Here is a 17,107-nt window from a genome sequence, read left to right on the forward strand (position 1 = left end):
AGTGAATAATATTAGGACCTTTATAAATATTTATCTTAACCCCATGAGAATTACCTGCCGATTGGCCAAAAAGAAGTTTTCATTATCAATTGGCCCAATCAGCAACATTGTTAGAATAATTTCACCATGCAAAAAAATTGGGGTGAATTATTTGCAAAGCTCCATTCTGATTGGTGATTAAAGTGAAAATATCATGTTACTGACCAATCAGAGTCAATGTTAGATTAGCAGGTACTACACATTGGGTTAACAACTTTGAGGATGAGGTCAAGACTATCACCTTGACTTCTGATTTGATGTTGACGTGTTCTGCCAGACAGAACAAGCAGTCTTTTTTTGTCCAGGTCTTGTCTGTTTGGTTTCCATGGATATTCATGTCTGCTGTCCCATCAGAGTGTCAGATTGGAACCGAATGAAATGACCGAGACGTATCTGTTATCTCATCCGTAACACAATCCTGTTAAAAATTCATGCCATTATGATGCTCTGGTGCTCACAAAACGGACTTAAGTCTCATCAATTTGCTCGGATAAACCAGCGCTAATCTTTATGTGGCAATTCTTTGGGAAATGACCATTAATTTAGCATTCAATGAAGTATCATAATTGATATGGCTGGGTGCATTGACGATATCAAGTAGCTGAAAGGTTAAGAGTTGGTAATAATTTAAAAGATATAGTCCATCCGTTTATGTATGATATGAGTAGTTTTAACCCTATGAGAACTACCTGCCTATTGGTCAAAAAGAAGTTTTCATTATCAATTGAACCAATCAGCAACATTGTTAGAATAATTTCACCACCCAAAATATTGAGGTGAATTATTTGCAAAGCTCCATTCTGATTGGTGACCAATCAGAGGCAATGTTAGATCAGCAGGTAGTGCTCAGAGGGTTAAAAGTGAAGTTGCCTTTGAAGTGGCTTTGTTAGGGATGTTTCTTGTTTTAACTGACGTTATTGCTTTTTTTGGAAGAAAATAATATAATGGACAGAATTGTGAAACGTAATACTTCACAGCAACATTTTACCTGCAGTTTTTTAGTAGACTGGAATGGAGATGTGTTATTTCACAAATCAATGTTTTCTGTGAAGTCGCACATATAGGCTATGTAGGAAAAAATACACACATCGATCCATTTTGTGTTGAATTGAAAATGGACTTGATCAATAAATGTGTGGGAACATGCACAAAAATGGATGCGGTGGTAGTGAACTACCCTCATGTGTGAATAATGTACATAATATATACAAGGGAGTACCAAATGAGTTGGGTGACATTATATTTACAGATTTGTTGCTGTAGGGAACCTTTGCCATTGGGCTATTCCAATTAAAATCCACACTTCCCCTGTGGAAGATTTAGCTAAAGTATGTCACAGAGGGCATATCAGTTTTTAACTCCAGTTGTGGAATATATAGGTAAAGCCATAATACAGGGGGAGTATGGGTTTCAAAATGATTAACTCTGACCAATTATATTTGAAAAACATAATTGATTCCTGCTGTGGAAGATATTTCCAAAATCTTCCACAGGGGTAGTGTGAATTTCAAATGGAATAGCCCATTTTGCAGCCCAGAAATAAACGCAAGGTGCTTTAGTGGGTGATGAGATACATCTATAGAGGAGCTTATCCAAAATTGAATTTGTAACTTACCATCTGATTTCATGTAATAGTATTTGCTATGGTTGGACATGAGAGTAATGCATTTTATGCACAGTTTTGTCTTGGGTTTGAGTATGAGCTATTCCAGTTAATCAATAAAATTAATTTAACAGCCCTTGATGCAATCAATTGTGTAGCAATTAATGATCAATTGCCTGTAGATTATGTGATGTCCAGCGTTGTGTCACATCTGATGTGTTCAAAATAGAAAAACTGAAAAACAATGTTTTACTAACTAGTATTAAAACTGGTTTTGTCATTAAAATATTAAGCCTCTATATAATAAAATATTCATGTAAAAATGATTGAAACAATGATGTTCCTTGCTCATGTATACAAGCAGTTTTACAGTTTATGTGAGATTGGTGTTACCGAACAATCCCGGGCGAACAACACACACACAGAGCTAGAATGGCTAAATGCACAGCTCAAGCTTGTGCACAGTTGTTGAAATGGCGCACATCATTCTACCCAGTTCAATATTTAGGTGCTTGATAAGCTTAACACAAGCCATATGTTGCGTACTGAATGATTCCCAACACACCCTAGCTTTCTACTGGGTTCTTATGTAACTATATGTCAAAAGTGCAAGAGGCTCATCTATGTCAACAGTTACTTATACGGTGGGTCAGGTGTATAACGCACTTAGCTGAATTTGTTATTCGCCTGTGTGATTTAACATACGAGTTTGCAAGACGTCTCTCGTCATGTAAATATGTAGTGTGTGCAAGTACCAGGCATCCTTTGTATACCATTGCTTATTGATACTTCAATATTACCGGAATGAAGGTATATTGAGATGTAGCAGCTTGAAGAAGAAGAATTTGATGATATCGTATTATGCATCAGACTTGTTTAATAATATAAATGTCTTTTATAAACTGGCCTCAAAAAGAAACTTACAATTTTTCACAAGGTCATATCTTAAAATCCTGTCTATAAAAATGAACAAAAATTACACACAGGATTACTTCAATACTCTACTCTAAACACATGTCAGTAACCAAGCAGTTGTCCAACTGACACAACAGCAAAATGCACTGACATGGAACACCTTCCTGGACCACATTCACAGCCCAACAGATTTCTTTTGCTGGGTACCAATTATTCGCCTGTGAATGTGCTCCCGGAAGCTGTTCTGTGTCAGTGTATTTTACTGTTGTGTCAGTTGGGCAACAACTTGGTTACTGACATGTGTTTAGAGTAGAGTATTGAAGTAATCCTGTGTGTAATTTTTGTTCATTTACCGGCGAATAATTGGAACCCAGCAAAAGAAATCTGTTGGGCTGCGAATGTGGGGCAGGAAGGTATTTCATGTCAGTGCATTTTGCTGTTGTGTCAGTTGGACAACTGTTTGGTTACTGACCAGTGTTTAGAGTAGAGTATTGAAGTAATCATGTTTGCAATTTTTGTTCATTTTTATGGAGAGGATTTTAAGATATAACCTTGTGAAAAATTATAAGTTTCTTTTTGAGGCCAGTTTATATGTGAACAAAATTGCCTAGCCCAATCTTAGCGAGTACAACTTGCAGGATAATGATGCTCTTCCATCCTGCAGTACAACCATACTTGACAAACATGGATTGTAAGATGCTTTCCATATTACAGGTTGATTAGAAAAACTAAACCATCAATGTATTTTGACAATGCACAAACAAATGCAATAATTAAAAATTCATTGTATGTAGCCGTGATGACATTGTCAACAGAACAAACACCTGTTAAGGCTTGGGGGCCCCTGTGTATTATTGCTGTCTGTATACACACTGCATATATAGCCAGCCTCATGTGTTAAGCCATATAATGAGTACCTTGTTGAATCAGGCATTAATTATTTGTCATGTTCTATATCGTCGTTAGCCAACAAATGTGATGCTTTTATATTATTTATTTAAATGGGAGGCTCAAAATCTTCAAGGGTAAAAAATTATAACATCTTCTAGTTTACTGTATTAATTTGTATCTACATTTATAAAAGTATTTAGGGTTTGGGTTTGGGTTAGGGTTAGGGTTTGGGATAGGGTTAGGGTTTGGGTTTGGGTTGGGTTTGGGTTAGGGTTTGGAATAGGGTTAGGGTTTGAGTTAGGGTTAGGGTTTGTTACACTGATATGATGTGGGTTAAGTAATCAGAAGACAAAATTTCATTCGATGAGCAGTTGAGAAGAACTCCAAAATTGTAGTAAAAACAAGTAAAATATCTAACAAATTTCTTGTCACATACCTCATTTGGTGTTGTAAAACTGAAAGGCACTGAGATTGTCAGACAAACATTAATTCTTATTAGATGCACATTCCTTTGTGTCTGTCCCGGCATTCAAAGCGAGGACAAGAGTGAGTTTCACACATTCAAAGTGAGGACATTTTTCACAGCGAGGACATATCTGAATTGCACATACGAAGAGAGGAAATGGCCTATACCTCCCCTATACCCCCCACAGAAAGAGTGTCATCCAGTGCACCTATTCACAAAGCGAGGACTGGAATTGTATCCTTGCTATGCCAAAATGTCCTCACTTTGAATGTGGGAAACTATATCTTGTCCTAGCTTTGAATGACTTGACGAACACACTTAAACACGCTTATATACCCACATCCTCTCTTTGAATGCGCACGCACATAGGGGTGGTTCTAAAGCATGTAGCAAGTTAGATGATCCGAGTTGGTGCACATTCATGAGATGCTAATTGCTATTGTGTTCGTTTCAATTGTCCACTCACTTCTCTAACACTCAGCAATAAATAAATGGCAGGTTTTAGATGAAAAAACAACACATAATTGTGAACAGTATCTCCGGCTAAATCTCCTAGGATTTGAAAACCAACTCTAAACATACATTGCATGACTGCTCTGATGCCGGTTGTCTGTTGTTATTATAGCAACAGAAATGCATTTCTTATTTGTTTGATCAACTGATATTCAAACTCAATTTCTCATTTGTAATTGAAGTCCCTATAGTTTTGAATTTCCTGTTAAGTTAAAGGCTCTATCAGTGATCCTATAGAAAGTGTTACAAAATTAGTAGAAAAGTGAAGGGTAAGTTAAGAAAATGGTCACCATCTTTGGCAACAATTGGCAAAATGTAAGAAACAGACAGTGTTGATTATTATGAAGCCCCATTCAATTGCATATATAGCTACAAGTGTCTGTACGGACTAACTCCTCATTTAGCCAAACTGTGACATTTTACCCTTCCTATGCCATGTCTTGTCTTTTCACTTTTACTATGTAAAATTTATGATTTTTTTTAAATTTTCTGATTTGAGCAAATCACTGATAGTGCCTTGAATATATACACAGAAATATGATTTTTAATGTGTCTAGTCGGTCAAGATGTCTACATGCATTATTACCATAAGTAGAAAGAATTAGTTACCAAGTGGCTGTCCTAGGACTAGACTTCCAGACTTATTACTGACCAGTATCTTTGAAATTATTGTTTTTATTAATGCGCTGGTGGTGCTACTCAAAGTTGTCTGTGTTACAATAATTTAACTATATAGACTACATATTTTACTAGTTTTTAGGTCGTATGAAGAGAAAAGACATTATGGTATCACAAGTCATGTCTGTGTGCATAAAGGTATTTGTTTGCCAGCAAACGAGGATACATGCACACTTGCACTTCACATTTAAATCATGGACCACTCTGCAATATTCGCACACTCGCACTTCACCATTTAATAAATTTGTGCATTGGTTTCAAACCACCGAATTCTATATCAAACTCGGGCTGTAGCTACATAAGGGAACTTTCATATAAAAGTGGTGGTCAAGGTCACACAATAAGGTCAAAGGTCATTTGAGGTCAACTTGTAAAATAGGCTGAAAACGAAACAAAAGATTGTTGAAGAAGTTTCCAGGATTAGTATTTAAAAGAGAGAGATATGTAGTCCAACAGGCAGGGTGGTTTCTCACAATGAAAGTTGCTGAATTAGCTGGGTTATATCATGTCTTCAAATCCAGCCAAATTGCTTCACGCACAGTTTGTATTGTATTGCAATTCAGTGAAAGGTGATTCCATCAATTGTCTTGGGCTGTGTGAATTATCTAGCATTTTAACCCAGCTATCCCCATTTGAACAACCCACTTTTATGATATAGACAATGTTAAAGAATAAGCAAGGTAAATACTCAGAATTGACTGTTGTATTCAGCATCGACCAAAAAGTACTTATACTTGAGAAGGTGAATGTTGACGATAGTGTACAAGGCAGCATTCTTTTAATGCTGTTCCTTGTGATGCCTAATAGCATGTAATATTACTTGAGGCGGGAGTATTTTACTTCAGGGACAATGATCTAGGCTGTGTAAATGTTCGTACTAGGAGGATTCATGAATATTTCAATAATAGCAATATTAGGCTAGCCGCTTTCTTGGGAATCTTCCCAGTGCTATATGCCTTGTACATACATGCTGGCCAATCTGGTATCAGATGGCCTGATTTTCAAACCTTTTGATAGATTCACAGTACACTTTTATAATAGTTATTTTCAGATCAACTCAAATAGAGAATATGTAGAACATTTTTCTAATGTCAATGTTGTTGAAATTGTGTATACTTTTCCAATGATGACTTGAGGAGTTTCAAGTATGCTTCATTGTTTCATCAAATCAAATTTATAACTTGGCAAAACTTGTTTTTCAACTTAAGCTGAGTAATGTTGAATATTGTCAAATTTAACCAAGTAATGTTGATATTGTCAACTTTAACCAAGTAATGTTGATATTATCAACTTTAACCAAGTAATGTTGAATATTGTCAACTTTAATCGAGTAATGTTGAATATTATCAACTTTAACCAAGTAATGGTCAATATTGTCAACTTTAGCCAAGTAATGTTGAATATTGTCACATTTAACCAAGTAATGTTGATATTATCAACTTTAACCAAGTAATGTTGAATATTGTCAAATTTAACCAAGTAATGTTGAATATTTTCAAATTTAACCAAGTAATGTTGAATAGTCAACTTTAAACGAGTAATGTTGAATATTGTCAACTTTAATCGAGTAATGTTGAATATTTTCAAATTTAACAAAGTAATGTTGAATATTGTCAACTTTAGCCAAGCAATGTTGAATTTTGTCAACTTTAACAATCAACAGTATAATAATTGTGACATCAAAATCAATCGTTGCCAGATCAACTGGTAATCTGTGTTCAGAACTACAATCAAAATGATCGCAAAATCAATGGATTGCTAACAAATATGCAAACCAAGCATGAACCAGTAAGAAAGCTATGACGTATCTGCTACGATGGCAAATTAAATGCGTCATTATATTCAACAAGAGCTACATGGTTAAAGTAATACCACGCTATTAAATTGTAACGTAAGAAGCCATTACAAATTTTGACCATCTTGCATTATTGAACGCCTTCTGTATTCTGTATGAAATCTTCACTCAAGTGCAGGGTTATGCCTGGTTAAAATGCTAATACTAAACAACACCATAATACCAATTCAATCATGAAAATCTTAGTTTTAAAATTCCCATTGTACATATCTTGACTTAGAGATAAGAAATTTCAAGCTGTTATGTAGAATATTTTCCCCAGTGGACCGGTGTAAAAGCTTGCAGGTTGTAGTCTGTGACGTAAACGCTCTCCATAAAAGAAAGGAGTATAAATTATTACAGGAATTTTACAAGATGGACTAGAGGACATTATACTGACTAGTATCTCTTGACTTGAAATGTGTGTGTAATCTTATATTTGCTTGTACTGTCTGAAAATGAATTCAGACAGTATGAAGGTAATGTAGAAAGTTAAATATTATGGACTTTATAACTTGCTAATATTTGCTTGTACTGTCTGAAAATGAATTCAGACAGTACGACGGTAATTATGTAGAAAGTTAAAAATCATGGACTTTATAACTAGATTTACAGGATCAATGGTGATAAATTGTAGAATTAAACACTTAGAATATACTTTGATCCGTTAACATAGTAAAAAATACATCCTTTTTTAGTAGAGGACAACATCCAAAGGGGGGGGGGAGTTAAGTTACAACAAATTAATAAAAAATTGAATAGGTTGGACAAGTCTTTACATTGTTTATCTTGGGTTTGATAAGTTAATTTAACAATTTTTAAAATTAAATTATTGTTTTATCCCAAAACACTGGAAATAAAGTGATAAAATATTTGCTTGCTCGGCAGATTTGAATTTTAGAGAAATGTCCGGGTAGGTACCCCCTCTTTGCCCTCTTGAAAGTTACTTATCCTCATGTAAGTCCTGTTTTAATTTTCCCTTAAAGTTTACACTATACTTCTAAACATGCTGCATGTATGTATATAGAAAGCAAATGTATACTTCTATGCTACTCAAATTTGGTACACTCACATGAATATACATCATTATATGCTGCATGTAATTTTCTCATAATTATTTCACCAAACGTGTTATGATCTTCTGCTATTTTTCAATAACAATAATTTTCGTGACAACTTTCGCAAGTAAAGAGAACTGATTTATCTTGAATTCACATTGTTTTTCACATCGTGAACTTAGACATAAATGTTAAAAATAATTAATGTTTAACAAATTTGATTTCATGATTTGAAACTGTGAAAATATTTTCACAATTGAATAAATCATGGATTTATGTACTTGAATTGCCCACACTAAGGTCATGCACCTCAATTATGAGTTTAATTAAAATTCATATGCTATTATACCATTACGTTGCTGTTTTTGTACCATGCTCTCTACATATGGCGTGTAATTTGTTCAGGTTTATTTAAAGAGTCATGAAAAATTGAGCATATACATGTAATGGTTTATTTCGTAGATCCATAGTAGAGATATCAATAATTCACACTCTCGTAGAGTGAAATAACGCTGCCAATGGACAGGTAGTCGGTAATACGGCTCCTCAGAGATGCTTAAGGAGTCGGTGTACGCTATAAAATACTAATTAATTTGCATGTTTCAAGCACTCTATAAACCTTGCAAATTTAGTTTGGATTTATATTGTCATCCCGGTGTTGCCATTTTTGATCACTAGAGTCATTTATTTATTCCACTATACATATTATTTATGTGCTTTGTATTTTATTCTATTGTTTTTAGTTTGAATTTATTTTGACTAGATAAGTAATTGATTCATAACATCACATTTGTGGCTCAGAAAAGAGCTGTTGTTAATCAAATTGGTACTGGGTGCTAGATATGTGTGATTCACAAATAATCAGAACTTACATCTTTTTGAAGGGCTGCTTTTACTGATAGAAATGGATGGATATTGAGGATACACATAATATGAATTTTGGGGTGAGCGGAACTCTGAGCTACAAACAATATTCTTGTTTTGTTTTGATATTAATTAAAATGTTTGATTGATAAATACACATAGGGGAGAAAGAACCTAGAACATTTTAAATATTATTTTATAATGTAAACATAACATGCACAATGCAGATAAGCCTGGAGGAATGTTAACTTGAAGCAGTCATATAGTCCCCAAATGCATGCAAATTTAAAGCATGTGTCATGGGTAACATTGCCCTTCATATCAAGGCATTGACTTGCAACTTACATGAATAATATTCTATATTACTAAAGTTTCACTACATTTACCCATTTATTAGTTATGCAAAATTGCATAACAGTAAAATTGCATAACTGTTGTTAAGTACCGCTTCAGGGTTTATTTGGCGGATGTGATACGCTCATGCATTTCATATTCAAATTTTAATTATTTTTTTGTTAGGAGTCGGATGTGAATGTGGAGCATCTAGAGTAATCACCTAAAATGGATGGTGGGGTATAGCTTAAGTTCTTTTGAGATGCAGCATGATGAAATATATAATTGCTTTATATTATATCGTTTTCTAAAATCGTCATATCTTAGGAATGTGAAATCTGGAATGTGAAGTTGATTTTCAGGAAATTTTTAGGCTACAATTTTGTAAGAATATCAAATTTCAAACTGACATTGATTTTGCTGAAAAACACTCAATTCAAATTTGCCTCACCCCATCACGTATTCCAGTTGAAATCCATACACCCCCATGGAAGACATGACCTTAATTTTCCACACAGGGGGTGTTAAATGGAATGATGTGGGGCCATAGTGGTCAGCGACAACCTGTTAAGTATGCTGAGGCTTGTGGATCAACGTCTAGGCGTTGTGCCAGGGCGTAGTGCACTATAAATCACTGCGCTTTTTTTTTTTTTTTAGATGTCAATTGGAGGCACCCATACAGGTTATCCCATTTAAAATTCACATTCCCTGTATGGAAGATTAAGGTCATATTTTCCATATGGGGTGTATGAATATCAAGTGGAACAGCCCATTTATGCCTTGTATAATACACCATACATTGAACATTATAAACCACAACATAAATAATACGACTTGAAATAGATTTGAATAATACAACTTGAAATAGATTTCTAGTGTAAAAACTCCAATCCATTAACCATTAGTGCTGTAAATTTAAACCATGTATATTTATAATTGTGAGAAACTGTCTATAACCTTTCACTAATTGTAGCTTTTGTTTTTGTTCTCTTGTTTATTTTACAGAAAGCACGGCTTGCCAGAATACGATTAGCTAAAAACGCAAGTGGGAATGCATTTGTGTCTCGGAAGAAAGAGGCTGATAGAATGCAACAAGTAAGTGTTATACAGTTTTTCCTAAAAGTGTAACGAAATTGTAGAAACTTTGGTGTCATACACTGTTAAAATACTTGGTAAACTTTTCCCCAAATTAAGTCAAGATATCAACACTGTTCAAATGCTGGTAAACATTTACCCAAGTTTAATAAGACTATCTACATTGGATTTGATTATTTGCATCCAACCTTTGTGTAGTCATTGCCGCTAGTTGATCAAAGTAAAAGTTGATCCAGTTTTTGAACAGTGTAAGAATTATCAGATTTTGGTTGGAGGAGAGAAATGAAAAAGAAAATTGTGAAATTGTAATTATTTTTAATTCTCAAGAATGATCAAACTTTTATTTCAGCTGTAGAACTGCATTTTTTACCCTGATGTGGCAGTGATGTCAGTGCTCATTTTATTGGGCACAGCATTAAATTGCAACAATTTTGGGTGCTGGCATTTACCATGGTGTTCACACCCATGTGCTTTAGATGTGTGTGTGAAACAACCTACCTTCAATGCGTTGATGTCACTGCCACATCAGGGTATAGATGTTATAGGGAACATATAATCATAGAATGGTTTATCATGTTAATTTTTGTGTTCAACTGGTAGAAGGCAGTATGGTACCTTGCTTTATCCAGGTATTAGCATCAATTTAGTCTCACTGGCAAGGAGTAGATTATTGTGGAAGTTAGAGTATAGAGGGATTCAGTAGTTAGTAGATGTCTTTGAGGTTGACTTGCGAGTACTTCTAAAAATACAGTAAGAAATATTACTATTTTCATGACACTAAAACAATTATTGCACATAGTAACAGTGAATCCTGTGTTCTCCACCCATTCTCCTTGATTATAAAATGGTGCTCAGCAAATTTGGGCTATTCCAGGTGAGATTCATCCACCTCCTATGGAAGACACAGCCTTAATCTCCTACACAGGGAGTGTGTATTTCAAATGGGGTTACCTGAATTGGTGACTCCATTTGAAATATACTTGACCTCTGTGGGAGATTCAGGTCATGTCTTCCATTGAAGGTGTATGGATTTCAACTGGAATAGCCCAATGGTTGCTATAATTGTTATCAAATTGACCATCTTTCCAGATTCACTGTAGTTGTTTGAAACACTGATATTCTCATGAATAATTTTAAAGTTATTGGGGGCTTTTCATTCTAAATTTGGCTGTCGTGCTTATATAATCCTGACATATTTTCAAAATGGTAATCTTGTCTGTTAGAATATTAGGCCTGTATAATATTATATGTTATGTAATCAATTTGCTGTATTTATTAATACCGTTAATACAACTGACAATCAAAGTAGAACTTAACAGAGATACATAAGTCCTGTTTAATAGTCAATAACAACAGTTATTGAAACCTGAAAAGTGTATAAAGATCATGATGTTGACTTTGTTTAGAAATATGTTTTGAAAGAAGGAAAAAGCTGTCACCTTTGATGAGGATGAAGTAGAATTAGATTTGTTGTTGTGAATGGATGGATGGATGAATGGATTAGTCTTGTCTCCTTAGAATGACTTTGCAGAATAAATGTTCTCTAAAAATGATATAGAATTATAGATATTATTTTCTCAATATAGATAGATATTGTTCAGAGAAGATACCTAACACTTCCCATGTTGCATTTCTCCCATTTCAATTTTCTGTACTAATTTGCTGGAATAATTATGTTACACCCTACCCTGTGTGTGCAATTTATATCTTAGTTATAATGAGGCATCACACCCTTATGGTTTTAGTGCGGAGGGTAGTCCGTAATTCTACAGATTTGCTATCTGGTGCAGCTTGGGTCGATAGTGACGAAATGGACAACCTGATCTTGCAAAAATGTTTATTTCTTGACTATCAACCCATGTTTAGCCAGTCTACTCTCATCAAGAAAACATAGGGAATCTGTACAGAGTATATGGGAGTGTCATTTGATGAAATGTGGTGATGTATCATGTTGCATTGGATTCTGGGAAGGGTAAGGTATCTTCTGGATATTGTTCTCTAGCAGTGATCCATGCAAAAGTATGAACAATGTAGATTTTGTAGGAAAAACTTAAAAGTGAAGGATAAGTTTAAAAAAATCCCATTAGGTACTTTTGATGAAAAATTTGTAAGAAGGGAGAAACAGTAGTACTATGATAGAAAACATTAGTACTATACAAAATGTAAACCCCTGTTCACATGTGTGTAATTATTGTAAGTGTATATAGGCACACTTACCTCCAAAATTGACTGGGATTCCAAATGTTATGTGTTATTGCACGGTGTCGCAGTGGAGCCATTGTGTTGTGCACTTGAGCAAGGTGCTTTTATCTCACTTGCTTCTACCCAGGGGTAAAATGGGAAGCTGTTATGAATATTGTCCATGAGTGCCACCCAAAGGTATGAGCATGCCTTGGCAATGTATGGCAGCTGACATATTCTAACGACAGTGGAATAAATGTAAAGAAAAGTCAGATATGCAAATATCTGATTTATGATGATTTTTTAAGAGATTTTTTCCCCGGATTTTCTCACTAAAAGAATTGCTGATGTTGCCTTTAATACAAGACTGCTTTGAGAGTGAGGCCTGGCAACACCAATGATTGTTAAATCTACAGCGAACCTAATTAGCATACAAAGTTCATTGGAATTGCATATTATATTTTAACAAAATTGTTCAGAGAATTTTACGCAGATGAAAATTACTCAGTTAAATAAAACTACTTTTAAATTCGCTTACCAGGAGCACTTTCACAAAAGTGCAGATGTTTTGTAAATTTTAGATATCAGAATGTTGGTGCGCAAATCATCAAACGATCTTTCAATCACAGGTACAAATTTTTGCACCAAATTTTGTATCAGTTGTGGAGGCAAATGATTCTAGAAATTATGTTGTTTGACTAAAAAGTTACCATGCAAATAGTACATCTGCACCCTGTAAATTGTAATTGAATAACACAGTAAACCATCTTTCCAGTTATCACCAAATCACTTAACCCCATGAGAACTACCTGCCGATTGGCCAAAAAGAAGTTTTCATTATCAGCAACATTGTTTGAATAATTTCACCATGAAAAAAAACTGGGGTGAATTATTTTTAAAGCTCCATTCTGATTGGTGATTAAAGTAAAGATATCATGTAATTGACCAATCAGAGGCAATGTTAGATTGGCAGGAGGTATTCAGGGGCCTAAATAATCACCAGGGTACCAATATTTTGCTTGCTTTTTTCTTCTTGTGTTGAATTTGATTACGCCTCAACACCAGGGAAGGGCGCTAATTTGCTATTATTGTCAAATACTCGGAGAATAAAACCATGTGTTTCTAGTATAAATCTTGCAGCTTGGTAAGATATAGTTGATTTGATTAGTTAGTTGCAAATGGTTCTGTTGAATTTTCGGGTTAGTAAGACATTCTGTTATCATTTCACAAAGAGATTATCGCAAAGAAGAGAAATATTTACGTTGACGCCATATGTTGGTAGGTTTATGACCTTTGTAAGTAGCGATACACATCACACATTTCTTGAGGACACTGGAGGCAGTGGAGGGGGATGTGTTATGTAAATTAAAATGTTGTGACTGTAATAACAGTTGCGACACAGAGTCTATCATCAGCCTCATAATAACCAAATTCATTCAAGAAATAGGCAGGTTACATAAACCCTGTTGTTGATGATAAAAGGGGAAAAATAATAAGGTGGAGGTAGAGACACGCAAAGTGTAGTTCTTTCTTTTCGTAGGTGCATATTTTGACAGCAGCTAGCTTAGAGGGCACAGTTGATCATAGCGTACTTTAATTGCACATCGAAAATAATTAATTATGGCTAAGGCAGGAAAATGAATACCCCGGTTGGCGTTGCATTTTCCAAAAGGGGGTATTTATTAGAGGTAATATTAGAACGATAATGCCCATTAAAATATCATTAGGTAAGCTTAAAACTCACACTGAAATGACAAACTCCCGGACAAACTATGAACTTAGGAACAATGGCTTCCGGTTTGCGCCCGGGTTTATGATCAGACTAAAGCGGTTGTGTGTGCACCTTGGTAAGCTTACTACACAAGATAGCATAGAAATATCAGCATTTTTGAAACATCTTGATTGAAAATGGTGGGGGACATTTACTTGAAGGGGTGGGGCAACTATAGGATATATGGTATGTGACATGTGGAAAGAGGAAGAAACTATGTTTGACCAAAGTTACAAAAGTTGAAGGGGGTGACTTTGAAGGGGTCAGTTTGACCGAAGTTGCCCTGTCATTGCGTACATTGCACAGGAAAGCTTTCTGTATGCTCTGCTGAACACATATGCGGGGTGCTAACTGACGCGGTGTTGGCACCCCGCATATGTGTTCAGCAGTGTATTGTGGGAAGGAATTTCAGTCAAATTGATTTCTGTCAGAGAAACCCAGGATTCATGTATTGGACCCCCTTGTGCTGTATAGAATCATTTATGTACATGTTCAAGTCATGAGTTCAACTCCAGATGACCAGTATGGCACCTATGTCAAATCAATATTCAGACTTTTGGGTCGAGCAATGCTACATGCCAATATTTCATGACATGATTCTAATTAGCTAATCAGAACCCCACCTACGTTATGTACACGCTACAAGGGGCAAAAAGTACAAAAGAATGCTGATAAATAGCGATATATATTTCATAGTCTTGTATTTAGACCTTCTTTGTCTCATTCTGGGTTAGTAGAATGAGCATATATATTGCAATGGAATAGAATCGATATAGGAAGTCAAGCCAAATGAGAAGCTGAGGAGCTGAAAACAACATAATATTATGTTAACATCTAGGTGAAACAAAAACATACAAGAGAATGTTAAAGACAGGTGTTTGCATTGTTCACACTACGTATTCTATCAATACGGGAAATCTTGGCTGATGTCATCGGCGAACTCAACCAGGAAACTTAACGGCAGCTGTACAAGCAAATACCAGGTTAAGGAGAAAATCAGGGTTGCCAACAAATTTCAGCCCAAATTGTGGGTCAAATTATTGAAAAGTCGCCCAATTTTTCTCTTACCCATTGGTTTCTATGGCACAGGAAATTACCGGAAGTCGTGGGGAGCCAATAATTGAGAAGTAGCCCAATTTTTTTCTGAACCATTGGTTTCTTTAGGACAAGAAATTGTCAAAATCTTCAAAAATTGCCCAATTGGGCTACCAAATCACACATTTGGCAACCCTGGCTCAGATAATAATATATACTTTACCCTCTACTAGCTGGAATTACCTTTTTGTACAGGGATGTTTAAAAATACCTTCCTTGCTTCAACTGCAGTATGGTACTAATTTACATGCACCAGAAACTTACGATATTATATAAAAGAATTCAAATTCTTTGCATTATTAATAAGATGCTGTCGCCAAAGGATAGCATATTATAGTACATACATTTATAAATTTAATTTAATTGCCAAAACTTGAGTGCAAATGATGTGCTTACATCACCATACCAAGGTATCCAAATGATTTGTTGAGATTTTCTTTTGATCGCAATTAATTGAGAAGAAAAGGAGGAGAAAAAAATAAAGTTCTTATGATTACAATAGATTAGGAAACTAGAAAGAGAGTTTAGATAATTTAATTGGGTTCACCAACTCTCTTTTTTCTAGAAAGGCAACAGAATAGAATAATTGATTTTTTGAATGCAATGCCAAGTGCGGTATTATGAGTAGTTTTTTAGAAGAAAGAGTAGTAATCGATATATAGGTGCCTTTGAACTGAACAAAATTGCAGGAAATAGCTGGATATGCATCCGTAATAATGCCATGTAATGCATGTACAACAGGATGCCTGGAATCTCCTTATGAGAAGGAACCATCAGAGAATTATACTAGGCTGCCCTATTATACTAGGCTGCCCTAGAGGACGGCGGGGCTAAAAAACAAGTGTACCAGAATGTGGGTTCAAAATAGCTGGATGAAATAATTGAAGTGTAGAAGAGATTTAGTCTTTACCAGGGGAGGATTTACTGCTATAGAAGTGGATCTGAGTATTTGACCTGGTAATAATGCACAAGTGCCTTGGAGGGTTTCTTAAATGATGGTACTATTTGCATGGTTGCAGCTTAAAATAGCCTTGGTGCCCTTTTATTACATTGTGGGGGAATTGCATAACACAAATTTCTGTACTAACACTGTGTGAGCCTTGTCACAACAGCTTTTAAACTATGCCACATCACACCATGGCATCTATTTTTACATGGCTAAAAGTGCAATTAACAATACCGTATGAGTGATGGAGATTATGTACAATAACATTTTTAACTTAAATTTAAATGACATTTTACAGTGATAAACGTGAATATTATTAAGGAAATGATAAAATAAGCAAAAATAAGCAAAAAAGTGTTTATAAAAAATACCACTTACAATAGACAATAGTTTGTCATCTTAACCAAGGTTCAGCTTAGTACCTATTCGATGCTGTACATTTTCATAATATAATGGCTATTCAGTAGCATATACAGCCCTTTTTAAACGGGCGCGCACCCTCCGGGTTTCAATAAAGAGAAGAGGAATTCAGTGGCGTAGCCAGGATTTTGGAACCGGGGGGGGGCACAACTTGTGAATGTACCGACCGGAAAAAAAGGATAATTGGCAGTACAAACATTAAAACACAAAAATTTTTATGTATAATTCAATTTAATTCACAATTTTTTATCATTTTTATTACAATTCTCCCCTTTTTTCTGTCACTGTGAGTAAAAAATAGTCTATTGTTAACACAATTTTTTTTTTACCACTGCCTTACGTCTACCAACGGCCTTACATGAACCGACGGCCATGGCCCCCACCCCCACTGGCCCCCACTGGCTA

The 17,107-nt window shown here is 35.1% G+C and overlaps 1 protein-coding gene across 1 annotated transcript in view; it reads left to right on the plus strand.

Annotated features, from left to right (window-relative positions):
* Positions 1-17,107, plus strand: part of LOC140148465 (potassium voltage-gated channel protein Shal-like) — a 212,254-nt gene that overhangs the window by 91,921 nt on the left and 103,226 nt on the right. Inside the window, 1 exon segment of the mRNA XM_072170430.1 lies at positions 10,200-10,289. Coding sequence (XP_072026531.1) covers positions 10,200-10,289 — 90 coding nt within the window.

This window comes from Amphiura filiformis, chromosome 3, assembly GCF_039555335.1.
Source record: "Amphiura filiformis chromosome 3, Afil_fr2py, whole genome shotgun sequence".
Classification (NCBI taxonomy): Eukaryota; Metazoa; Echinodermata; class Ophiuroidea; order Amphilepidida; family Amphiuridae; genus Amphiura; species Amphiura filiformis.